The sequence below is a fragment of the Artemia franciscana genome, chromosome 12, assembly GCF_032884065.1.
Source record: "Artemia franciscana chromosome 12, ASM3288406v1, whole genome shotgun sequence".
NCBI lineage: Eukaryota > Metazoa > Arthropoda > Branchiopoda > Anostraca > Artemiidae > Artemia > Artemia franciscana.
In genome coordinates, this window is record NC_088874.1 from 4,768,417 (window position 1) to 4,795,341 (window position 26,925).

At 34.9% G+C, this 26,925-nt stretch overlaps 1 protein-coding gene across 6 annotated transcripts in view; it reads left to right on the forward strand.

Moving 5' to 3' along the window:
• Positions 1–1,713: 1,713 nt before the first annotated feature.
• Positions 1,714–26,925, forward strand: part of LOC136033603 (uncharacterized MFS-type transporter C09D4.1-like) — a 48,159-nt gene continuing 22,947 nt past the window's right edge. Inside the window, exons 1-4 of one of the 6 annotated variants that reach the window (XM_065714390.1) lie at positions 1,714–1,842; positions 14,933–15,270; positions 18,286–18,510; positions 21,198–21,348. In XM_065714390.1, coding sequence (XP_065570462.1) covers positions 15,001–15,270; positions 18,286–18,510; positions 21,198–21,348 — 646 coding nt within the window. In that variant the 5' untranslated portion in view covers positions 1,714–1,842; positions 14,933–15,000. Of the gene's footprint in view, positions 1,899–4,112; positions 4,229–4,279; positions 4,839–14,932; positions 15,271–18,285; positions 18,511–21,197; positions 21,349–26,925 lie in introns of those variants that run through there. The other 5 variants (XM_065714387.1, XM_065714386.1, XM_065714388.1 and 2 more) reach the window with 5 other exon arrangements.

A 26,925-nucleotide genomic window follows, 5' to 3' on the forward strand; every position in this document is an offset into this window, starting at 1 on the left:
ATTTTTCATAGTTTTGATCGGATGATTTTGATTAAAAAAGTAGGTGGGGGAGGGGGCCTAGTTACCCTCCATTTTTGGTTACTTAAAAATGCAACTAGAGCATTTTATTTTTTTAAGAATGTTTTTGTTAGTAACAAGTATATGTAACTTACGAATTAACTTACGTAACGAACTTCTATATTTGTATATTTTTACTACGTATATGAGGGGGCTTTCCCCCCGTCAATACCTCACTCTTTACACTGAAGCTTGAATTTTGTCCCAATTCTTTATGAATGATCCCTGAATCATAAAGGCCGTAGAATAAATAGTTGAAATTACTAAAAATACTTTAGTGTAAAGAGCGAGGTATTGAGGAGGAGACGAACGTCCTTATATACGTAATAATTTCTGTTCGTTTTAAGTTTTAATGCTGCTCCTTGCTTCCAGTTGAAAACACTTGTTTTTATTTATTTTCTCATTGTTTTTTTTTTAAATAATGCTGGAAGACTCTGTGTTATGGAAATTCTTTTCCCTCATGATAAATTCCTCCATGGAAAGATCCTCCTACGTGAACCCGTGACCCCATCGCTCCTTACTACAGTTCGTTACCACGAACTGTTTCCGGTCATATAGTGCCAATGAATGACAAAAATTGTCACAATGACGGAATTTGTGGAAAAATTCTTTGATAATTTGAATATTTAGAAGAATAGTGTAGCTAGGGGGCAAGGGAAGTGCACTTGTCTCTGCGCAGAGAATCGGTTTGACGTCATTTAGTCAATATGTATAGGATATATTTCAGGAAAATAGGCCTAATTATGTCCTCAAGTGAGTGGGGGGAAGCGAACATTGCCCTGGTCATATAGTAAAATATCATCTTCAAAATTTTTATTCCATAGATCAGCATGTTTTGAATATACTTCGAATATACTTCTCACTATTCTAGTTTCAGGACAATGCAGCCCAAAGAGCAGATTAAAGGCTGGCCCCACCCCCCCTGGTAATACCAATTACGGATTAAGTATAAAATTCTGCAATATTTAGGGTAGGCCTATGTGGAAAGCCTTTCTGCCAAAACGTCTTATTTAAACCTGTTGGCAAAACGCCTGAAGGCTCGTCCCACCCTTTGAAAGTAAAATCTAAATGACCATTTGCGTCAAGACAATTATCACAGCAACCCATGTTTATTGCATCATTTAAATATATCATAAATTTTCTCTTTGTTGAAAAAAAAATCAAAATGCAATAAATTCCTTTCCTATGCAATAAAATTATAAAGGATGAAGCAAACACTAAAGTTTTTCTCTATACTTAATCTTTATTTCCGAATGGCAATAAAAAAGATCAATTTAGCTTAAGAGTCTCAAGTGTCTTACGCTTCTAAACTAAGCTTTGTGATTTTGAACATATTAATATTAAATTATTATTGGAAAATTTTCTGCTACCGTAAATTAGAAATCTATTGAAGATATGTTTTTCAAGTAAATTAGTTCTGACAGATCCATTTATTTTTGTGGGGGGATGGGGACAGGCTATAAAACTAGATATAAAAGGGGGATGTCATCCAGGCTTAGAACCCCGTGCCTTGTAAAGAAAAATACAACAACACAAAATAAAACCCTGAATCTCTACCTATTTTCATAAGAATAAGTTCTTTTTTTGTTCCGGACTCACGTCTGTCCGACAAATGAACTTTAAGATAAGAAACGATTCACTTTGTCTCTTCAGACTTTATCGTGCATTTAGGATTCTTTGGTGTATGTGATTTTTGGCAAGATACAAATAGATCTCTCGTTCTAAAAAAACCACACACATTTATCGCATGTGTTCAATTCATCAGTTTTTCATTTTATGTTAAAGGTAATCAACCGCCATCTGTTATGTTTTCTAGTGTAAAAGGTTTCCTGTTAAACCAGGTAAGATATCTTTATTTTGCAGCTTCTGTCGATTTTTTTTCTATTCAAATTCTTTAACGAGTTAAGTTTTAAACTGCAAATAAAGCTAAACGACTGATAGCTAATTTGTTGGCAAAATTACGCTAATCTTTTATTTCACGCCATCTATTTCGCAAATATGAGGAAAATGGATTTTTTCGTTTAATGAGTTGATTTGACCGCACTAGACCAACATTAACTTGTAGACTATTATTAGGACCAAATACATCAAGTATTATTGATAAGGAAAATTGTTGTGTTATACCCGCTTATTTCAGTTGTTAGTATATTAGTAACTATAAACTTATGCTGATCTTTGCCAACGTTCTTTTTAAAGTAGGATGGGGCCTCCGAAGCTTAAATCTAATTATGTCTCCGCTTAAGTTATAAGATATTACTCTATTCGCTCTTTAAGCATTTTCTATCTCCCTGTATTTTAAATCAGACAGCTATATTGGAAGTACGAGTTTTTTTTTATACTAACAGTGAAGTTTGTCGGACAACAAATATGAATAAAGAAAATGTGTAGCGTCAGGGCCGTATCCAGGATTTTTTCGAGCAGAAGGGGTTTACAAAAGGTTTTTTTTCGTGGGTGGAGGTCTTACAAAAACTTTAAAATTTGACCTCTACAAAACCTTAATTTTGACCCCCACAAAGATATTTTTGGCCCGAATTGGGCCAAAATTCCGGAAACACTAAATTTTGAGAAACATAATTGGTTTTCGTCGTTCTTATCCCTTAATTTAAAGTTTAAGTTCTTAATCCTGAAAGTCCAGAAAAATGGTTTTTTAGCATTGGTAGTGCGATTGGTAATGCAACTTCCATTACCAATGGATTTCGATGAGTTTTATATCTACATAGTATTTTGATAACGTGGATGTCTATGCTGTCTTTTGGTTTAGCTCTACCCTTTCTCCAAAATCTTACTTTGATGCCAACGAGCCCCTTCCTCAACATTCCGTGAAAGTTTCAACTTAATAGTCTTAGCCGTTCTTGAGATATTGCAGGTATGTCATATTGACAACTCGGCATCACATAATGTCTTCAATTCATCTTGCTACTTAACAGTGGACAAATCATGAGTCTCAATAAAACATACAGTGTAAAAGTATTATTTTGCCTAGATTGCAAACAAAAATTGCTTTGCCACTTCCCCCTTCCCTAACGCTATATTTGAATTTCCTTAGAGCTGTGTAAGGCAATGAAGTCAACTTTCCACTCTTTTTTCGCCTAAATGGTAAAAACAATCAGAAATTACTTTAAAAAACAGAAATTACTATGGATGACTAATAAAAACCTAGAAATTACCACAATGAGGAGGGATTTTCCTCTAAAATTCTCTAAATGACTGGGGTTATTTACACTCCACTGAAAGCAAAAAATATTGCACAATTCATTTGTATTTGTCAGTTTTTTGTATAACATTAGAATAGCTAATACGGCGGATATTTATTGGAATATCTTTTTGATATCAGTATACCTCTTGACCTAACACACACACAAATTTTCCTCTTTGTTTTCTTTCTTTCAAAACTCTTCATGTATAGAAATCGATTTGGTAAATGATACTTTCGATTTAGCTCTATTATTGGGTTTTCGGAAACGCGCAAATAGTATTAAAATCGGTTCTTACGTGTTATAGCGACCACGCCAAAGAAGTGACGCTAGGTTAACCGTAATGAAATATACCAGAGTATGATGAAAATATAATACTTTAGTAACAAAATGACGGAAAACACAACAGAGAATTATGGAAAGCAGGCCGTCCAGAACACTTTCTATTAAATACCTAAGATAATATATTCTAGCTTAACCAACTCTAGCCATTTAATATTTAATTAAAATATACCTGGATAGTAGTTTATCTCACTGAGACAAAACTAATTATCTCCGATCCGAATGCAAACATAGAAACTGGTTTTACTCAGATCAATAACAGCTGTGTGGTGAGGTTGCTATAACACATAAGTCCCTTAAAATATTTTTTGAAGTGGGGGCTGGGAGGGTTTGGTTATTTTGTTTTGTTTCATTTTTTTTTTATTCAGAAGAATTTCTCTCATTATTTTTATTTTTAATCTCCCATTTTTCTTTCTGGGTTTTTTAAATTTAACCAAAAAAGTCTCATTGCTTTCAATTATGCAATACATATGCATCAAATTATTAATCATGGATCCAAGTCCGGAAATCTGATTGAATCTTTAAAAGATGCTGATGAATGAATAGCGGAGATTCCAATTTACATAGTTGATCTCAGCTAAAATTGATCCAACGGAACCAGTCAAAAAGTTGAATGTGGATTGAGCTGTTTATTTGTGAGTCTTCTTCCCTTTTTTTTTCGTGTATACTTGAATTCTGTCGTTTTTATGCTTTCACCAGTGTATCTGAATTTTCTAATCCTCGAAAGTGTTCAGGAATTCATTTTGGGGGAGCTTCACATTTCAATGGGCTCCAAGCCCAAAAATCCCCTCCTCCCTAAAAAGTGAATTATGAGAATAATTTAGGAAAATAAGAAACACCGAAAAATGCTCACATTCAGGGAGAGGGAATGGCACGGCCTATAGGACCTTGGGCCCAGGAACATTCCTGATTTTAACTCTTCGGACTGCAACATTTGTGAGTTCAATACAATGTTCTGGTGTTACATATTTCCAATTTGTGTGTGAGTTTTCGCAAACCTTATTTGTAAACTCGCCTGACTTTAACTCTTCGGACAGTAGTATTTGTGAGTTCAATAAAATGTTCTGGTGTTGCATATTTCCAATTTGTGTGTGAGTTTTTGCAAGCCATATTTGTGAACTCGCCTGGCTTTAATTCTGCGGACTGTAACGCTTGTAAATTCAAATCAATGTTCTGGTGTTACAAGACCTTACATTAAGTTTATCCATAATTTCAGTCAACTAGATTTCTCTGGGGATCATCTCGGTATGTAATCCTATCCTTCTAAGCGCTTACACTTTGAAATTTTCGAAAATATATTGTTGGAGCCCCAAAGATGAGAATACATTTCTACTAATTAGTAGAAATTAGAATTTCTACTAATTTCATGTTGAAGTACTGATCACCAAAGGTTATTTTGCTGGAGTAATCATTTAATCATTCTAGACCTGCAAGTTTATCTGCTTCAGCAATGTGGGGGGTTCAAATTCTGATGTCGCTACTCAGTTATTTTTGGACGGGGGTCAGTGGTTTAACCCTTTAAGCTCAGTCAAAGTTGACCCAGCTCCAAAATGGGTGCCTGGAGGAATTTGTTAAACGTAAACTGGAAGTTTGTTCAAAAATTCTGGATAGGTGACCCCCCCCCACTGCATTACAATTTATGGCCTGAAGAGCCAAGAAACAGAGATTAGCACAGCCAGAATAGATTGTGAACTCTGATACCGTATGCTTTACCTTTTTTTAAAGAATGAATCAAGGATTTGTTCTCATCGCACCTAGTTTAGAAGGAGAATGATCCAATAAGATTGTCACATTAACCTCCACTCCCTCTCCTGACACAATTTTGGAAAAGTCATTTACAGGTTTTTTTTTCCGATTGGCTTAAAAGTTACATTTAGACATAGCGAAGAGAACCGCCATGAAGATAAAAAAAAACTTATGAAACGACAAGTTGTATCGGTTTCCGACGTCAGAAAATAGTTGCAACATTTTTGCAACATTAGTTGTAATAGTCGCAACAATAGTCTCTGTGTTGATCCTATTGTCTACTACCCGATAAAGTATATCACGTGAATAAGCTTTGCTTAAACGGAAACTAAAAAATTCTCCATCAGCGGAAAAATAAAACGAATTGGCTGTACAGTAGTCCGAATTTAGTAACAATACAAAAATGGACCGATCCCTGACTCCCAGTCCTAAGTCTTAACTACTAAAAAACAAAAACCATATAGTCTTGAGAAAGAGGTGTGTTTGAAGAAAGCAAACGCAATTTTTTGAAGAAAGCAAGACAAAAATTGAGAAAGCAAGAAAAAACCAAAAACCATATAGTCTTGAGAAAGAGGTGTGTTTGAAGAAAGCAAACGCAACTTTTTGAAGAAAGCAAGACAAAAATTGAGAAAGCAAGAAAAAACCAAAAACCATATAGTCTTGAGAAAGAGGTGTGTTTGAAGAAAGCAAACGCAATTTTTTGAAGAAAGCAAGACAAAAATTGAGAAAGCAAGAAAAAACCAAAAACCATATAGTCTTGAGAAAGAGGTGTGTTTGAAGAAAGCAAACATAATTTTTTGAAGAAAGCAAGACAAAAATTGAGAAAGCTTGAAAAAACCAAAAACCATATAGTCTTGAGAAAGAGGTGTGTTTGAAGAAAGCAAACGTAATTTTTTGAAGAAAGCAAGACAAAAATTGAGAAAGCAAGAAAAAACCAAAAACCATATAGTCTTGAGAAAGAGTTGTGTTTGAAGAAAGCAAACGTAATTCGTAAAGACAAAAATTGAATTGGCTTTGACTGTATCGGCTCGTGACCCTTGGAACATAGGCCTAAAATTTGTTTCACCTTTCATATTTGAAAGCTACAGGGCTAGGTAGACTTCAATGAAGGCAAAGCATTTTGAAGTTTCACTGTATCGATATGTGATATGTATATGTATATGTATATGCATGTATGTATATATATATATATATATATATATATATATGTATATATATATGTATATATATATATATATATACTAGCTGTTGGGGTGGCGCTTCGCGCCACCCCAACACCTAGTTGGGGGGGGGGCGCTTCGCGCCACCCCAACACCTAGTTGGGGGGGGGCGCTTCGCCCCCCCCCAAGCCCCCCCGCGCGTGTAAGTCGTTACGCGCCATATTAGTTACGCGCCATTGTAGTTGTGTCCCTATGTCCCACCTGTGAATATAGATATATATATATATATATATATATATATATATATATATATATATATATATATATATATATATATATATATATATATATATATATATATATATATATATATATATATATATATGTGTGTGTTTTTAACTACGTAAAACTTGCGAATATACAACATTCTTTGCTGTCCCATTGTCTGTGCATATAAATAGATTGTCAAGTTTACCGACTCTTGAACATGCAACATATAATGGTCAATGGGAAAACAATCCGTATTCAGATCTATACCTCATGATTCTAATGATTGCCCTTGAGCTTTGTTATGGTGATTGCTAATCGACCATTCCCTGAGTCGCCATCGTCATTTATATATCCCCCTGTGCACCCCGGCGTCCCCTTTGTAGTTATGTCCCTGTGTCCCGGTCGTCATTTATATTCCCTGTGTCCCGGTCGTCATTTGTGTCCCGGTGTCCCAGTCTCTGATTTCTCTTTGAGTGTCCCAGGCGTCATTTATATTCCTTGTGTCCCGGTGTCCCGGTCGTCATTTATATCCCCCTGTGCCCCCCGGCGTCCCCGTTGTAGTTGTGTCATTTATATTCCCTGTGTCCCGGTCGTCATCCCGGTATACATTCGTTTTTGAATTGGTATATGATGAAATAAATTTTTAATTTTTTCCCTTTTTTTCCTTTTAGTTTTTTTTTATTGGTTTCGACCTTTTTTTAGGTTTTTTAGTTTTTTTCTTTTTTCTTTTTAGTTTTTTTTGAAGTTTTTATCTTTTTAGTTTTTTTATTTTTATTTATATTTTTTTAGTTTTCTTTTTCTCCTTTATTTTTCAGTTTTTTTCCTTTTTTTTAGTTTTTTTTCTTTTTAGTTCTTTCAGTTTTTACCTTTTTTAGTTTTTTTTAGTTTTTTAGATGAAATTTTTTTTAGTTTTATTCCTTTTTTTCTTTTCAGTTTTTTATTGGTTTTTACCTTTTTTTTAGCTTTTTTAGTTTTTTTTCGTTTTTTCTTTTTACTTTTTTTTTAGTTTTTATATTTTTTATTTTTTTTATTTTTATTCTTAATTTTTTTTATTAGTTTTTAGTTTTTTTTTGTAGTTTTTGCCTTTTTTAGTTTTTTCAGTTTTTTTTTAGTTTTTAGATTTTTACCTTTTTTAGCCTAACCAGGATTTGAACCTGGGACCTTCATTCTCCGTTCTGACACCCTCTCTCACCGAGTGACTACTCCAGCATGTTCATTTTGGTGTTTTAAATGGTATATTATTAACCAAATTAATGTGTTTTACAATATACTAAGCATCGTCATAACAAAAATGACGACAACTAATTTCATGACGTCAGTCAACACAGAAATTAAGTTCTGAAATTAAGTCATGAAATTAGTTGCCGTCATTTTTGCTTTGACGGTGACGTCATTCAAGTTATATAAGACATATGTTCACGTAGAAATCTATTAATGTTTAAGTTTACAATGACTGATGAAGATGCTCAAAGAGTCTATGCCAAAAAACTTGCTGCTGATAGAGATTAAATAAAAAAAAACAAGTTTTTTTAAATGAAAGTAAGGAGCGACATTAAAACTTAAAACGAACAGAAATTACTCCGTATATGAAAGGGGCTTTTCCTCCTCGACACCCAGCTCCTTACGCTAAACTTTTTTATTGTTTTAAAAAGTAGAGTTGTGAGAAAGAATCAAACTTTAGCGCAAGGAGCGGGGTGTCGAGGAGGAAAAGCCCCTTTCATATACGGAGTAATTTCTGTTCGTTTTAAGTTTTAATGTCGCTCCTTACTTTCATTTAAAAAAACTTGTTTTTTTTATTTAATTTCTGAAAGTTTTTGAATTAATGCATGTCTGATTTTGGCTCTCCGTACATAAATTATTAAAATGAAATTTGCATATTAATTCTTTTTTTGGCTAAATGGCTTTCTCTTAGTTTTGATCAGACGATTTTGAGAAATGAGGGGTGGGGAAGGAGGTCTTGTTGCCCTCCAATTTTTCGGTTACTTAAAAAGGCACCTAGATCTTTTATTCTTAACGAACGTTTTTATTAGTAAAAAAAATACGTAACTTAAGAATTAACTTACTTAACAAACTTTTATATTCTTATATTTTTGATTATATATATGAGGGGGCTGGTCCCCTCGTTAATACCTCGCTCTTCACACTAAATCTTGTTTTATCCCAATTCTTTAAGAATGACCCCTGAATCAGAAAGGCCGTAGAATAAATAGTTGAAATTATTAAAAAAATTTTAGCATAAAGAGTGAAGTGTTTATCTCCTCCTAAATACCTCGCTCTTTATGCTAAAGGATTTTTAGAACCCCTCATATGCGTAATAATCTCTGTTCCTTTTTAAGTTTTAATGCTTCTCCTTACTTTCGATTGAAAAAACTTTTTCATGTTTATATTTTCATTGTTTTTTTTATAGTAATGCTAGAAAGTCCTGCGCCCTTTTCATTGAATTTCTCTTCCCCCATGAAATATTCCTCCAAGGAAAGATCCTCCCATATAGCCCCCTCCCCTGAACCCCACACCCAAATCAAAAAAATCCCCCTGATAACGTCGGTACACTTCCCAGTAACCATTACTGTATGTAAACATTGGTCAAAGTTTGTAACTTGCAGCCCCTCCCCCAGGGACTGTGGGGGGTAAGTCATCCCCAAAGACATAGTTATTATGGTTTTCGACTATGCGGAACAAAATGGCTATCTCAAAATTTTGATCCGTTGACTTTGGGAAAAAAATGAGTGTGGGAGGGGGCCTAGGTGCCCTCCAATTTTTTTGGTCACTTAAAAAGGGCACTAGAACTTTTCATTTCCGTTAGAATGAGCCCTCTTGCAACACTCTAGGACTACTTGGTCGATACGATGACCCCTGGGAAAAAAAAAAAAAAAAAAAAAAAAAACAAATAAACACGCACCCGTGTTTTGTCTTCTAGCAAAAAATACGAAATTCCACATTTTTGTAGATTGGACCTTGAAATTTTTTCTATAGGGTTCTCTGATACGCTGAATGCGATGGTGTAATTTTCGTTAAGATCCTATGACTTTTAGGGGGTGTTACCCCCTATTTTCCAAAATAAGGCAAATTTTCTCAGGCTCGTAACTTTTGATGACAAAGACTAAATTTGATGAAACTTATATATTTGAAATCAGCATAAAAATCCGATTCTTGTGATATATCTTTTAGCATCGAAATTCCGTTTTTTAGAGTTTCGTTTACTATTGAGCCGGGTCGCTCCTTACTACAGTTCGTTACTACGAACTGTTTGAAAGTCAGAAAAGAAAGCGTGCCGAGGAACCATCAGCAGCAAGTTTTTTGGCATAGACTCTTTGAGCATCTTCATCAGTCATTGTAAACTTAAACATTAATAGATTTCTACGTGAACATATGTCTTATATAACTTGAATGACGTCACCGTCAAAGCAAAAATGACGACAACTAATTTCATGACGTCAGCCGACACAGAAACATGACGTCACCTGACAACTAATTTCATGACGTCAGCCGACACAGAAACATGACGTCACCTGATCCACAGATCCACAGACAGACAACTTATTTTTATATATATAGATATATATATATATATATATATATATATATATATATATATATATATATATGTATATGTATATGCGATATGTGAAACCTGGATCTGGGCACAAATTTTGCCAATGGGCTTGAACTTACCAGACATGTAGACAAGGACAATAGGAATCAATGGAACACAAAAAAAAAAAAAAAAAAATGCTCAAATAGTTCGTTGTAGTAAGTCTTAACACGCCCAAATAGGCCAATAATGGACCAAGTCAACCTTCATGAGGGCAAAAGATTTTGGAAGAAAATTTTGTCGTGTCAATTCCTACGATGAAAAACTTTTGTTTGCTAATTGGAATGCAAATTTAAGAGAATGTAAACAGGGCCAAGGCCTCCACTAGAACACATATTAAGGAACCAAAGTTGGTTGCATTACTTTGTGACGACCGATTTTTGTAAGACAACAAATCAGAACTCTTTTTTATAAATGATCTATTTAAGAAGGCATTCATTTAAACAAAAAAAACAGCTGAAGTCAAATCGAGCATAACACAGATTCCCTTATAAAATGGTGAATTAAGATATGTGTTTATTCAACGCTGTTTACACAACAGTTTTAAGGATAGTTTCAGTCCCATTAAAGATAAAATAATATACATTTTCGTTAATTATAAGAAAATACCCTCCCCCATCAATCAGATATTTTATAGTGAATATCGAAAATACTATTTAAACAATAATTGGGTAGAACTAATGTTGATCAAATATCGTAATTATAATTCAAATTTTATCCAAATTTAAAATACAATCACATATTTAATTCTTCAGCAGAATAACCGGAAAAAAAAATCGGAAAACCGAAAAAAACTTCGAAAAGTATATTTTATTTGCCTAAAAATCAACAAAAAAGTAATATCTCAAGGCTAGTGAAGATCTACAAGTAAGAGCCGCCGCAAATAAGAGTGGGGCTACCCACTTACCCCTCTCTTAAACCCTCTAAACAACTTGAGGTTCACTTGAGTTTTACTGAAAACGTTACATATTAACAGTGTGGTTTTCTTGTTGGAAGATCGATGAGAAAAAAGAAGAAAAGCTCGATAATAATCAAGATTACAGCAAAGGACTAATGAAAGTAAATTAATTAATTAATTTATTAATTCCTAGAAATCGTAGCAATTCTTTTAAATAATAATAATTATAAAAGCAAAACTCTTTTACAATATATTTTATTTTTAGTTAAGCGCAAATAGTGCACTTAGGTTTCGGGGGGGGGGAGTATTTTTACTTTTATTTTTACTAATTTCTGGCCGTTATAGAACTCGCTTTTTCATCAACAGGAGTATCTGTTATCTTTTCGTTGGATTTGATTGTTAACTAATTTAATAGTTAATGAATTTGATAATTAGTTAATTTAATAGCTAATAGGTAATTAATTTAAGAGAAAGAAGAAGAGTGATAAAAAAGAAGAAAATCTCGATAATGATCAAGATTACAGGAAAGAACTAATGGAAGTAAATAATTAATTTATCAATTCCTAGAAGTCGTAATTTTTTTAAAATGATAATTATAAAAGAGAAACTGTTTACAATATATTTTGTTGTCGGTAAAGCACAAAAGACGTGCCTAGGTTTCGGAACTGGCATTCTTACTCTTATTCGTACTAATTTCTTTTTGTTACAGTATTCGTGTTTTTATCCACAACAATATCTGTTATTTTATGTTTGATTTGATTAGTAATTAATTTAATAATCTCCTCTAATATGAATTGAAACCAAATTTTTGAATTTGTAACATTTTTTGAAGTTTTTATTAATACCTCGTCAATCATTTATGAATGTATTTCTGCCTTTTTAATTTCTTAGAATTCATAGACAATACTTCACAATTATTATTATTTCAATTTCTGGTTAAAGATCGGTAGAAAGAAAACAAACGTGAGACAGAATATTCTTTTGCAATTGTGCAATTATATTCAAGACATAATTGCCAAATAATTCTGAATTAAATTTTTTTTTTATGCAAACATTGTTTTAGAGAAAAAACGAATATCATTCTAAATTAAAACATAAACACAGATAGATATTTCTTCGAAAATGTCTTAAGGCCATGAGCAGAGACCTTACTGAACAAATAAATTAGCGCCGTAATATGCGAATATTTGGAAAACCAATACTGAATTTTGGTTGGTGAAAGATGAGCCAGCTGTTTTTTGGGGGGAAGAAGGGGGCTGTCTTAACTTTTGAGAATCGCTTTGCATAGCCGATATATAAACAAAAATATTTAAGCTTTAATTTCAAAACATAGTCCCAAGAAACATGAAAAAATGAAAAAAAAAAATATTTAATCCGAGGAAAACATCAGATCTCATGGGAAGGGGAAGCCGGAATTATTTGGCTAGTACTAGCTAATACTTAGCTAATTAGGCTTACTTAGCTAATAAAAGTAAGTAGATCGAAATTAATTAAGGAAATTGTGTATTGTTCAGACCATACTTAATAAGTGAAGTTAGGTTCTTTCGTGAAACGAACTACGATGCAGGTACATTTTGATGAAATATCTTATATATAGAGGTGGTTAAGGTTAGGTTAAGTTAGGTATTTGATATAATGACCTCCCCCCCTTAATGTGCAAATATATAGCCCAAACTTTTGATAAAGCTAATGAAATAAAACAAAATATGATGAAAATATAGTCCTGGAAAAATATAATTGCCTCTTTTCAGTCTTTGGCAAATCCCAAATCTTCATTTCAAAATCCATGTTCAGACACTATCTTCTATCACTATGCGTAGCAAACTAAATTGAATTTTGTCTTTGTGGCTACGAAACCGGATTTTCTCAGCAAAATTCTTGAGTGTGTTCTGAATTGAATTGAATCAGTTGAATAATGAACAAGTAATAAGTATTTAATTAAAATGTACCTGCATCGTAGTTTGTCTCATGAAAGAACCTAACTTCACTTATTGAGTGTGTTCTGAATAATACACAAGTACTTTAATTAATTTTAACGTTTTTAGTGATATATTGTGTTCAAATTTTGTTGGAAAATGGAAATGTCTGTTAAAATTTGGCCTGAAAATTTTTGGCAGACAGGAGGAGGGGTCAAGAACCGCCACTTGGTAATACTTAGCTAATACCAAAAAGAGTGGGCAACATATATGGGCGGGATCTTCGGTAATTTAACACAGGAGGATAATGATTGAAAAGTTAGCTGACGGCTTTATTAAAAAAGTAGGAAATTTTCAAGAAAATTCTATATTTGATATGTTTAAATTTTTTACAATAGGATTGAAGCTAAAATTGCTCTCTAAGTGATAATCAATCAGCATTTTTATTACAAAAAACCTATTTAAGCTCAAAATCCAGTCTGGACAAAATAAAGCACCCCATATCTTAGCCCTGTCACCTCTGATCCGTGTTTACTTTTGATGAGAACCTAGTGATACCTAGTCTACCTAGTGATATATTAATTCAAATTGTTCGTTCATTAGTTGTGTCTGCTGTTTTCTCTTTGCTTCCCATTTTTTCATTTTTTCTATATTCATTTTCTTACTGAAATGATCAACAAAATTCATTCATTCATTCAAAGGCCAAGCCCAACACAGGAAAATCTTGGCAGGCTATGTAGGCTACTGGCTACTGGGTAGGACCTACTGGGTAAAGAGTTTTACGTTCTCTTTCTTCTTTTACATTTTAAAGTACATGGAAAGAAAAATGCAGCAATTTTAGGTCAAATATAGTTGCCAGACGCTATAGCGTTGGATATTCTGCCTTTGGGCGCTAGCGTCAGTTTCCTATCTTATAACTTTCTCATGACTCTGGTTCACACTGATGCGTTCTCGCGCAGAAACGGCTTTTTTTGCGACCGTTTGGATTTTTATCGTTATTTTTTATTATTATTATTTTGCACTAAAGACAATCAAACCGAGGTCTTGATCGAAATATTTGTATTGCCCTCTTCGTTTTTTTTTTTTTTTCACTTGTTGTTATTGTATTCGTTTTTCTCGTCTTTACGGTTGTTTCGTTTTGTCACGCTTCAACTGCTGCAATGAACCGTTTCTGTTTGAACGTTCTTGTGGTTTTCCTGCAACCACTATCCGTGAGCCGTTTTGTGATAAAAAAAAAAATCACATGGGTGTGAACTAAGGGATTCTCTTTGGCTCGTGCTACATAGTATATTACGTTTAGATATGCCTTAGTGCCAACAAACAAATGACGGAGGGATGCCTAGATCTTTTTGCTCAGATGACTATCCATCTTAAAATCGTAAATTTTATTTTATGTTTACACAATTCTTCCAAGTCTGAAATTAGTAGATTCGGCAATCAATTATTTACATTTGTTTATGGAGATGCATTGTAAGGTTATGTCAGTAACTGTATTTTATTATCTTTAATAGACGGTTCTTATCTTTTTATAGCTAAAATTTTAAATACAGTCCAAATCATGTACAGTGAAGATGTAGCAAGCTATATGGCTAAATAGTTGTAAAAAAGTATAACCGATTTTGCGGTATAGTTAAAACACGGACAAAGTGGAGGCACTGCTATTATTATTTACTTATTTCTTTCTTTCTTCTGCATATTTCATTTACTTTCTTCTGTGTCTATTTTGCTATCCACATAACAGAAAATGGGTTTTGCAGATATAACAGTTCCGAAAGAACAATTGGGAGAAAAGGAAAAACCCGAAATTATTCTCAACCCCACCACAATGACAATGTATAACGGAATACCCCTGAGCGAACCAATTTCTGTGATAGTACCGGAAACAAAAGTGTATACAAAACGATGGTTAATGTTAGCCCTTTTTATATTGACCTCTATGATAAATGCTTTTCAATGGATTCACTTTTCAATCATTGCTCCGGTTGTACAAAGGTTTTACAATGTTGAATCCCATGCTGTAGATTGGACTTCTATGATTTACATGGTTACATATATTCCGCTCATTTTTCCGGCTTCGTACCTGCTTAACAAAAAGGTAATTAATTTTTGCTTTTAATCTGATTTAATACCAACATTATATATTTTAGGCGCTGCAATAGTACTACTTTAGTTGTTGATCACTTCTAAAGCAAACATGTTAACAAAATAGAATTAACGGCATTAGTTCCTTATTTTACGTTCTTTCCAAATACCATCGTCGCTTTTCTCACAATGCCCCTGCTCTGGCGGTCTCAAATACAGATATGATGCTTTATCGATCCTTAAAAGTACTGCCTGAGTGATTTCAATGGTATTTTGGATTCAAATAATAGGTACTTACGTGTTATAGCGACCAAACTCAAGAAGTGAAGTTAGGTTAATCATAATGAAATATACCAAAACATGATGAAAATACTTTAGTAGCAAAATTATGGAAAAAAACAGAAAATTATGGAAATTAGGCCGACCAGAACGTATTACATTAAATATCTAACCACCTTTATATATTAAGTATTTAATTAAAATATACCTGCATAAATACCGTTTATCTCGCTAAGGATAAGCTGATTATCTCCGAGTGGACACAGAAAACCAGTTTCATTACAGATCAAGAACAAAGTGTGGTCGCTATATCACACAAGTACCAAATATTATTTTAAAACGACTTAAAAATTCCGTTAAAAAAAGGGGACAAGTGAATCTGATTTATAGAATCACATTGCATATTATAAAGTAAGAATTCAATTGCGGCGTCAGAAAAGCGACCATGATATTCGGAAAGAATATAAAATAAACAATCTAATAGAACTAGTTTTATCTAATTGTTATTTGGCTTTAGAGGCGGTCAACCGCTACAGTAGCATGCCATACTTTAAAAATAGAATGTTGAGCAAATCCATATTTTAGTCGGTTAACACATAGCAAAAACAATACTCTAGACCAATTTTTGGGTAAATATTTGGTAGCTTCAGCACACCCATTAAACTTAACGACATTATATTTAATTGCATGCGGGGACATGGATGATTGGAAAAGTCTTAGGAGGCTAACAACCCTTATCTTAAACCCGAAGTTTTTTTTTTATATTTCGTCTCGATTTGATGTTTTAATTTGACATTTTATCTGGCCAGATAAACCAGATCATGGCCATAATAAACCAGATCTGGCCAGAAAAGTGGACATCACTTTTTTCTCTTACCTAAGGTTTAGCCCTCCCTCTCTAAGGGAAGGAAGGAATGAGGTATTGCACACTTCAAAGAACAAATTTAAAAGGTGGCACAAGCCAAGCGTGAAGGCTGTGTGTCAATTATACTGTTACGACTGCTACTAAGAGTTACTGTAGCACGAAGCTGCCTGAGGCCATCACAGCTACGCACACTCTTCATCCATCTGACAAATTCGATGGGGGCAGCCCCACTCTTTATGCCCTCCCGTAAAGTTCTAGTTTCCCGTAAATCTATCCTTACGGCCTTCTCCCACCCAATTTGGGGACAACTTGCTTTTCATTTGACCCCAGAAGATTGGCTGACAAGGACAATCTTGGGCAATCTGTCCTCCTTCATCCGTTGAATGTGTCCTAGCCATCTCTTTTTGTCATGATAGCCCTAGAAAGTGGCATTGAACAAAATTTTTCGTATAGCATACTGTTTGAAACATGTTCAGTCAGACCTGTACTCAAAACAACCCTTAGAAAATTTTTCCGGAAAACATCTAGCGAACCCCCCTCCGTCTTTGAAAAGCGCCCACGAATCAGGACCATACTTGACCTCTGTCATCGCTGTTGCTTCCAATATCCTAATCTTGGTTCGCAGACTTATCTTCCTATTTTTCCAAACTTTCTTCCTGTGGCAAAATACCCAGGGCCTTGCTTATTCTACTTTTAACATGTTCACTGCACCCACCTTCTTTACAAAAAATACTACCTAAATAAGTGAAGCTATCCACTTAATAGGTCTTCTTGTTACTCAATATCACATCTTCAGCTTCACTTGTTCCCAGTTTTAGCGACTTAGCCTTCTTAAAATTAAATTTCAGACCTATTCTAGCACCATGAACTCGCAAAACCTTTCAGAGTTCATTCATTTTAATAACATTTTCATCTAAAATGCTCAAATCGTCAACATAGCCTAAGTTTAATAGAGTTTTACTTACCCATTTGACTCTGTGCTTTGACACGAAAATATTTCTCAATGCAACTCAGATAATATATTTATACGGTACATTCACATTGTCGGGCAAAATTAAAAACAATTGTCTAAAACAAGCTGAGCTACGAAATTTATTAACTTGCTTACTACCTACTAAGGTAAATGCATGGATTAAACAGGTTGAGAAGTGGATTGTCAAATAGATACCTCAAGACAATGAATGAGTTATAGCCATAGCAGTCGAGTTAACTTGACCATAAATGAATTCCGGCGAGGGAGCCAATAAAGACAAAAGAAGCAATTAGAGAATCCATTTTAAAGATGAAGAAACCCACCTAAGTTTGGGCTTTACACTTTGTTGTTGTTGGACCTCAAAGCTAGTCAATAGTTGTTGTGTCTATCCAATGGAAAATTTTTGTATAAATCTTCCGAACAATTTTGGGAAATTTCACTTGCTCTTTCCCCCCTTAGTGTAGCTGCCATTCTCACTAAAAGAGAGTTGTTTGTTTTAAATAATGATTATTTATTGCATACACGCATAACGGTTGCTTGGAAAACTTTTCGCAACTTTTTTCTGATGCAGGGAGTGCAACCTATAAGTCTACGCATGCAAGGGGAGTGACAAAGATCAAGAACAAGTCCCAAAAGACCGATCTGAAGTAAAGCGACTTACTAGTTTTACAAACATGGGCCTATATATGCCCTTTTCTTAGACTTTAATATCTACGGAAATAGTCCGTTATAACACATTAATATTCTGGCTGCCCGCAACCATGCATATATTTGTTGAGTTTTTGAAGTCAAAGAAAAAGAAGGTGTTATCCAGAGCTTTACACAGGATAAATACTCCCACTCGAGACCCCAATTGACAAAATTTGCCCTTGAAGTACAGTTTTTATAGAATCTAATTCTATTTTTTTTAGGGTCTGCGTGTAGTGGTGCTCTTAGGAATACTAGGGACAGCTGCAGGAGGATGGATAAAAGTTCTTTCTGCCGCACCGGATAGATTTTGGGTGGCTTTTATTGGCCAAACAGTAACAGCAATTTCGCAAATTTTCATTCTTGGTACGCCACCTCATCTTGCAGCTGTTTGGTTTGGTGCCGATCAAGTTTCTTCTGCAACAGCAATGGGTGTTTTTGGCAACCAGGTAACTAGAAAACGTCAAATAAGAACACAAAGTTCCAATTAAAATCTTCTACTAGGAAAAGTCACGTAACTAGAAAAGTCCAAATAAGAACACAAAGTTCCAATTAAAATCTTCTACTAGGAAAAGTCACGTAACTAGAAAAGTCCAAATAAGAACACAAAGTTTCAATTAAAATCTTTTGCTGGAAAAGTCACATAACTAGAAAACGTCAAATAAGAACACAAAGTTCCAATTAAAATCTTCTGCTAGGAAACGTCAGGTAACTACAAAAGTCCAAACAAGAACACAAAGTTTCAATTAAAATCTTTTGCTGGAAAAGTCACATAACTAGAAAATGTCAAATAAGAACGCAATATTCCAGTTAAAATCTTCGGCCAGGAAACGTCAGGTAACTACAAAAGTCCAAACAAGAACACAAAGTTTCATTAAAATCTTATACTAGGAAACGTCACTTAACATGAAAATGTCAAATAAGAACACAAAGTTCCAATTAAAATCTTTTGCTGGAAAAGTCACATAACTAGAAAATGTCAAATAAGAACACAAAGTTCCAATTAAAATTTTCTGCTAGAACGTCAGGTAACTACAAAAGTCCAAACAAGAACACAAAGTTTCAATTAAAATCTTCTACTAGGAAAAGTCACGTAACTAGAAAAGTCCAAATAAGAACACAAAGTTTCAATTAAAATCTTTTGCTGGAAAAGTCACATAACTAGAAAATGTCAAATAAGAACACAAAGTTCCAATTAAAATCTTCTGCTAGGAAACGTCAGGTAACTACAAAAGTCCAAACAAGAACACAAAGTTTCATTAAAATCTTATACTAGGAAACGTCACTTAACATGAAAATGTCAAATAAGAACACAAAGTTCCAATTAAAATCTTCTGCTAGGAAACGTCAGGTAACTACAAAAGTCCAAACAAGAACACAAAGTTTCAATTAAAATCTTCTACTAGGAAAAGTCACGTAACTAGAAAAGTCCAAATAAGAACACAAAGTTTCAATTAAAATCTTTTGCTGGAAAAGTCACATAACTAGAAAATGTCAAATAAGAACACAATATTCCAGTTAAAAGCTTCGGCCAGGAAACGTCAGGTAACTACAAAAGTCCAAACAAAAACACAAAGTTTCATTAAAATCTTGTACTAGGAAACGTTACTTAACATGAAAATGTCAAATAAGAACACAAAGTTCCAATTAAAATCTTTTGCTGGAAAAGTCACATAACTAGAAAATGTCAAATAAGAACACAAAGTTCCAATTAAAATTTTCTGCTAGGAAACGTCAGGTAACTACAAAAGTCCAAACAAGAACACAAAGTTTCAATTAAAATCTTCTACTAGGAAAAGTCACGTAACTAGAAAAGTCCAAATAAGAACACAAAGTTTCAATTAAAATCTTTTGCTGGAAAAGTCACATAACTAGAAAATGTCAAATAAGAACACAAAGTTCCAATTAAAATCTTCTAACGACAAAAGTCCAAACAAGAACACAAAGTTTCAGTTAAATTTGTATACTAGGAAACGTCACGTAACTAGAAAATGTCAAACAAGAACACAAATTTTCAATTAAAATTTTCTACTAGGAAACCTTAGATAACAAGAAAACTTCAAATAAGAACAATGCTCCAATTAGAATCGTATACTAGAATCAAAATCGTAGACTATTAAAATTTAAGAAATTACCAGAACCACCCAGTTATCTGATGCTGGATAATCATGTGGAGGTATGTTCAAGTACATGACTTTTCTAGTAAGCAAGTATACAATTGCTGAGGCATCACTAAAGAAAGTAGTTCTGTGCTTTGCCCGACTTTTATTCTACTAATCAAATTTTAATTATCTCTGTACTACCTCTTTTTGGATTATTTCTAATTTTTATTTTTTATGTATATATTTTTTCATGAATTTTAAATTATTTAGGAATATTAATATAACCAACTTGCTGTAATAGTTTTATCGCAGATTATATGGTTACAAAATATAGCAGAGGCATACACATAGAAGGGGGGGGCTATGTGTATAAACAGCCAGTGGTCGGTGAAATGTGCTGTGTTATCTTTGAGTACGAATTATTCTGGTATGCTGTATGTTGGGATCAGCGCCGTTAGTTTTGAAATCGGTCTCTCTACTAAACTAGAAAAATTTGGTAAATCCTTTGACCTATATTCCTGGAGATGCTCTGGGGCACCTTTCATTAGATGCCCTGGTTCGACAACTAGTAAATTTACTGACACAATTTTATTAATCTTCTGAGCTACACTCCAAAAGATTTCTTCATGAAATTTCACAGAACACAACTCCATAGATTCCCAACTTATTTGAACTAAATTTCGGTAGTCTCCAGTAGCAGAGTTCTGATCTGGTAGGTTTTTTGAGCAAATTGAGCACTGAGTAAAATTATGGCCTTCTTCCTGAGCTGGCTTCTGGTACATTTCCTATATCAAGTTTCAATAGATTCCCTAAGCGAATTTCCGGCAGATTCCTTGAGTAATAATCCAATAAATTCCTTTAAAGTTTCAGCAATATTTGACCAATTTGACTGATAAGCTTGAAAAAATTTGACCCTCCTCCCCTTCAGCCTGCCTTTTGTACTGACATAAATTTCTTAGAGAGAGCTATGCGAAGGCTAATATCTTAAGCTTACAGTTACATATTTCCAGAATTTAATCTTTTCTTCCTTTTAGGTTGGAATAGCTCTTGGCTTTGTTTTACCTCCGTTATTAGTGCCTTATTCAAGCGAAGCCTACAATGAAGAATACACAGCAATTAATTTGCGTAATATGTTCCTGGGCGTTGCCTCCTTTGCAACCGCAGTTCTGCTGCTTGTAATTGTTTGTAAGTATTTATCCTGTATTTGTAGACCAGAATTTTTTTTACATTTACCATGTAAGTTAAAATTCAGATCAGTTTTCTGTTTTTACTACTACCAGTACTACTACTAACAACTCGCTGAAACACTAAGTTGTCCGAAGCCAGCACAGCTGCACATGCTCTTCCTCCATCCCGATTTATTCAAAGCCTCCTTATTCAAACCCTCCCAAGGAGTTCCAATTTCTTTTAGATCCTTTCTTACCACGTCTTGTCTTCCCACTACATTCAGCGACGACTTTCTTTTTGTTTGGCCCTAGATGGTTGACTGAGAAGGACGATCTTGGGCAATCTGTCACCCTTTGTCCGCAAAATATGTCCTAGCCATCTCAACCTTTCTCTCATTATAGCCCTAGAAAGTGGGAGAGAACTATCTTTTTCGCACAGCTTATGGTTTGACCGTAAATACGGCCAGTCAGGTACCCAAAACGATCCTTAGGGAATTATGAAGCTCATTATTGGTTCTATGAAGCTCAAGGGTCGCCACTGTTCGAGGTCGAAAAACTTTTGCCAAGCAGGACTGAGCCTTATTTTGATTGGACCAGTTCAACCATTATCAAAATGTGTTCAACGTATTTTTAAAGAAATACAAACATAAAATTTAGTTGTAAAGTGACTTTCACAAACATAAATGTCGGATTACTACTTCTGTATAACAAAAACAAACGAACATTACGAGTTAAGACATTAAAAGAGGTTAATTATACCAGGTTGAATTTTATTGAGGTTGAACTGCATAATTCAGTTTTATGGGAGGGTTGAATTTGTGCTAAACTGTGAGTGGGTTGACCATTCAGGGATAATGTCATTGTTTATGAGATTTGATTATTTTCAGATTCTATTGAATTTGAAATTTCCCCTCGGGGGTAACTGCATCAAACCAATAGTCGTATAAAATTACGAGAAAGCTTCTTCAAATGAAAATTTTAATTTTCAACAACAAAAGAGATCGTACTAGTAAATTACTGTTGTGGTGAGTTTTTACTGTAAGATGACAGTTTTGGCCCAAAACATCTTTATTGGAAATTTCAGAGCCAATTGCTATTAACTTTTAAATGCCCATGGTAATTCAATGAAAATACAAAAATAGCCTATTGCAAATACGAAACTGATCTTTGAAACTCACTTTTTTTTCATCGCAATGTTAGTCTTTGCTGAATCAGCTGAGTATAAGCTTACAATAAAAACTGCTCAATTAGCTCTTTTTTTGGAAAAATCACCGTTTGTATTGAATCGTTTCTTTTCTATGTTTATAAAACACTAGCTGTTGGGGTGGCGCTTCGCGCCACCCCAACACCTAGTTAGTGGGGTGCTTCGCACCCCCCCAAGCCCGCCCGCGCGCGTAAGTCGTTAGGCGCTATATTAGTTACGCGCCATTGTATTTGTGTCCCTGTGTCCCACCTGTGAACATAGATAGATATATATATGTTTTTAACTACGTAAAACTTGCGAATATACAACATTCTTCGCTGTCCCATTGTCTGTGCATATAAATAGATTGTCAGGTTTATCGACTCTTGAACATGCAACATATAATTGTCCATGGGAAAAACAATCCGTATTCAAATCTATACCTCATTATTCTAATGATTGCCCTTGAGCTTTGTTGATGGTGATTGCTAATCGAACATTCCCTGTGTCCCCGTCGTCATTTATGTATCCCCCCTGTGCCCCCCGGCGTCCCCGTTGTAGTTGTGTCCCTGTGTCCCGGTCGTCATTTATATTCCCTGTGTCCCGGTCGTCATTTGTGTCCCGGTGTCCCAGTCTGTAATTTCTCTTTGAGTGTCCCGGTTGTCATTTATATTCCCTGTGTCCCGGTGTCCCGGTCGTCATTTGTGTCCCGGTGTCCCGGTCTGTAATTTCTCTTTGAGTGTCCCGGAGGTCATTTATATTCCCTGTGTCCATTTATATTCCCTGTGTCCCGGTGTCCCGGTCGTCATTTGTGTCCCGGTGTCCCGGTCTGTAATTTCTCTTTGAGTGTCCCGGTCGTCATTTATATTCCCTGTGTCCCGGTCGTCATTTGTGTCCCGGTGTCCCGGTCTGTAGTGTCATCTTATAATGACGTCATATACAAAGCCTTATATACTTATATCTTGCGAATATACAACATTCTTCGCTGTCCCATTGTCTGTGCATATAAATAGATTGTCAGGTTTACCGACTCTTGAACATGCAACATATAATTGTCCATGGGAAAAACAATCCGTATTCAGATCTATACCTCATTATTCTAATGATTGCCCTTGAGCTTTTTTGATGGTGATTGCTAATCGAACATTCCCTGTGTCCCGGTCGTCATTGTATATCCCCCTGTGCCCCCTGGCGTCCCCATTGTAGTTGTGTCCCTCTGTCTTAATCGTCATTTATATTTCCTGTGTTCCTGTCGTTAATTGTGTCCCGGTGTCCCAGTCTGTAATTTCTCTTTGAGTGTCCCGGTCGTCATTTGTGTCCCGGTGTCCCGGTCTGTAATTTCGTCAGTTGACAAACATGACGTCAGTCGACAAACATGACGTCAGGCGACAAACAACTTCATGACGGCATAATGCTCAATCCTTATAATGACGTCAGTCGACAAACGTGACGTCAGTCGACTCGAAAAAATTCAAACAAAATTCGAAAAAATTCATAGTAAATCTACATAGTAAACGTAGGGGAAGGTAGCTGTAGTACTTTAAATGGTAACAAGTTTTATAGAGAATGCAATAAAGTAACTTTAATGTTCTTTATCTGTTAATAATAGCCTGTTTATCTTCTTTTTTTTTATAAGGAATATGCTGTAGATTCCAAAACATGGCAGACATCATTTCGAATTAAAAGCAACATTTAAAAAAATCGTGCACGTGACAAATACGCCATATATGACGCAAATACATGACACCATTTAAAAAGAGAGAAAACGTTGTCTCATAAGCTAAATGAACCCTCGGGAATTTAAGTTGACAATCCTATGTGCTTAGTTTAGGGTAGTAGTAGTTTAGGGGGTTGAATATACGAAGATGACAACAGTGTCTTAACTCCCTCTGAACTATCTGCAGCAAAGGCTTGTGAAAGAGTCTTTACAGTCAATCTATAGGCACATACAGCTCTTTGACTCAGTTCACAAAACATTTTCCACTTTCTCGGAGGTAGTATTTGTTTGCACAAAGAGGGCGGGGAAACTCTTTTGATTTCGTCATTTTCAGTGGCTTGGGAGCTCAGTGTGTGAGTTGAAGTTGTGGCCATCCCAGTGACCTACGGTAGCATAATGGATTTACCCTCTGCTTGGCAGTGTGGTGCCAAATAATCCGCCCCTGTTGCGGTAAGGCTGAGCTACAGGCTTGTTACTTGCCCCTGTAAAAATACCCAGTAACTGAAGTGTCGATTTGACACCCTATACACCAGTGATGATTCTGGAGAATCTTTATTGGCATTTTTTTTTTGGTATTGCTTTCTTTAATATTCAAATATTCTTGTATACATAGCCATAGAAAAGGAACGGGGAATATATTTGCGTCTGTATTTTCATTTCCAATGCTTTAAACAGATTAAACAACTTTTTAGTGTAGCGGTAATTGACAAATAATTTAGTGACTACTCCGGACCAGAGTTGCCAACGCTTTGAAGTCAACTGTACTAGTTTTCCGGCTAAAATTATACCATAAGAGGTTTATTTGTACCGCATGAACAACAGGTTAAAAACTTGCCGTGGAAAGAAGTCAATTTTCGATAAACTAAAGCTTGGAATAGCCAAAAAGGGGCAAGTAAAACTCAAATGTAACGGAAAATTTGATAGTGCCAAAAACTTTCTAAAGGTACAGCATTGTACCGGGACCTCTAAATTGAACTAGACGTGAGCCAAAAAGGAGCAAGTAAAACTCAGATGTAACAGAGAATTTGATTGTACGAAAAACTTTCTAAAGGTACAACATTGTACTGGGACCTCTAAGTTGAACTAGACGTGAGCCAAAAAGGAGCAAGTAAAACTCAAATATAACGGAAAATTTGATTTTTCCAAAACTTTCTAAAGGTACAGCATTGTACTGGGACCTCTAAATTGAACTAGACGTGAGCCAAAAAGGAGCAAGTAAAACTCAAATGTAACGGAAAATTTGATAGTGCCAAAAACTTTCTAAAGGTACAGCATTGTACCGGGACCTCTAAATTGAACTAGACGTGAGCCAAAAAGGAGGAAGTAAAACTCAAATGTAACGGAAAATTTGATAGTGCCAAAAACTTTCTAAAGGTACAGCATTGTACCGGGACCTCTAAATTGAACTAGACGTGAGCCAAAAAGGAGCAAGTAAAACTCAGATGTAACAGAGAATTTGATTGTACGAAAAACTTTCTAAAGGTACAGCATTGTACTGGGACCTCTAAATTGAACTAGACGTGAGCCAAAAAGGAGCAAGTAAAACTCAAATGTAACGGAAAATTTGATTTTACCAAAACTTTCTAAAGGTACAGCATTGTACTGGGACCTCTAAATTGAACTAGACGTGAGCCAAAAAGGAGCAAGTAAAACTCAAATGGAACGGAAAATTTGATAGAAAACTTTCTAAAGGTACAGCATTGTACTGGGACCTCTAAATTGAACTAGACGTGAGCCAAAAAGGAGCAAGTAAAACTCAAATGTATCGGAAAATTTGATTTTACCAAAACGTTTCCAAATGTGCAGCATTGTACCAGGGCCTCTAAATTGAACTAGACGTGAGCCAAAAAGGAGCAAGTAAAACTCAAATGTAACGGAAAATTTGATAGTGCCAAAAACTTTCTAAAGGTACAGGATTGTACCGGGACCTCTAAATTGAACTAGACGTGAGCCAAAAAGGAGCAAGTAAAACTCAAATGTAACGGAAAATTTGATAGTGCCAAAAACTTTCTAAAGGTACAGGATTGTACCGGGACCTCTAAATTGAACTAGACGTGAGCCAAAAAGGAGCAAGTAAAACTCAAATGTAACGGAAAATTTGATAGTGCCAAAAACTTTCTAAAGGTACAGCATTGTACTGGGACCTCTAAATTGAACTAGACGTGAGCCAAAAAGGAGCAAGTAAAACTCAAATGTAACGGAAAATTTGATAGTGCCAAAAACTTTCTAAAGGTACAGCATTGTACCGGGACCTCTAAATTGAACTAGACGTGAGCCAAAAAGGAGCAAGTAAAACTCAAATGTAACGGAAAATTTGATAGTGCCAAAAACTTTCTAAAGGTACAGCATTGTACCGGGACCTCTAAATTGAACTAGACGTGAGCCAAAAAGGAGCAAGTAAAACTCAGATGTAACAGAGAATTTGATTGTACGAAAAACTATCTAAAGGTACAGGATTGTACCGGGACCTCTAAATTGAACTAGACGTGAACCAAAAAGGAGCAAGTAAAACTCAGATGTAACAGAGAATTTGATTGTACGAAAAACTTTCTAAAGGTACAGGATTGTACCGGGACCTCTAAATTGAACTAGACGTGAGCCAAAAAGGAGCAAGTAAAACTCAAATGTAACGGAAAATTTGATAGTGCCAAAAACTTTCTAAAGGTACAGGATTGTATCGGGACCTCTAAATTGAA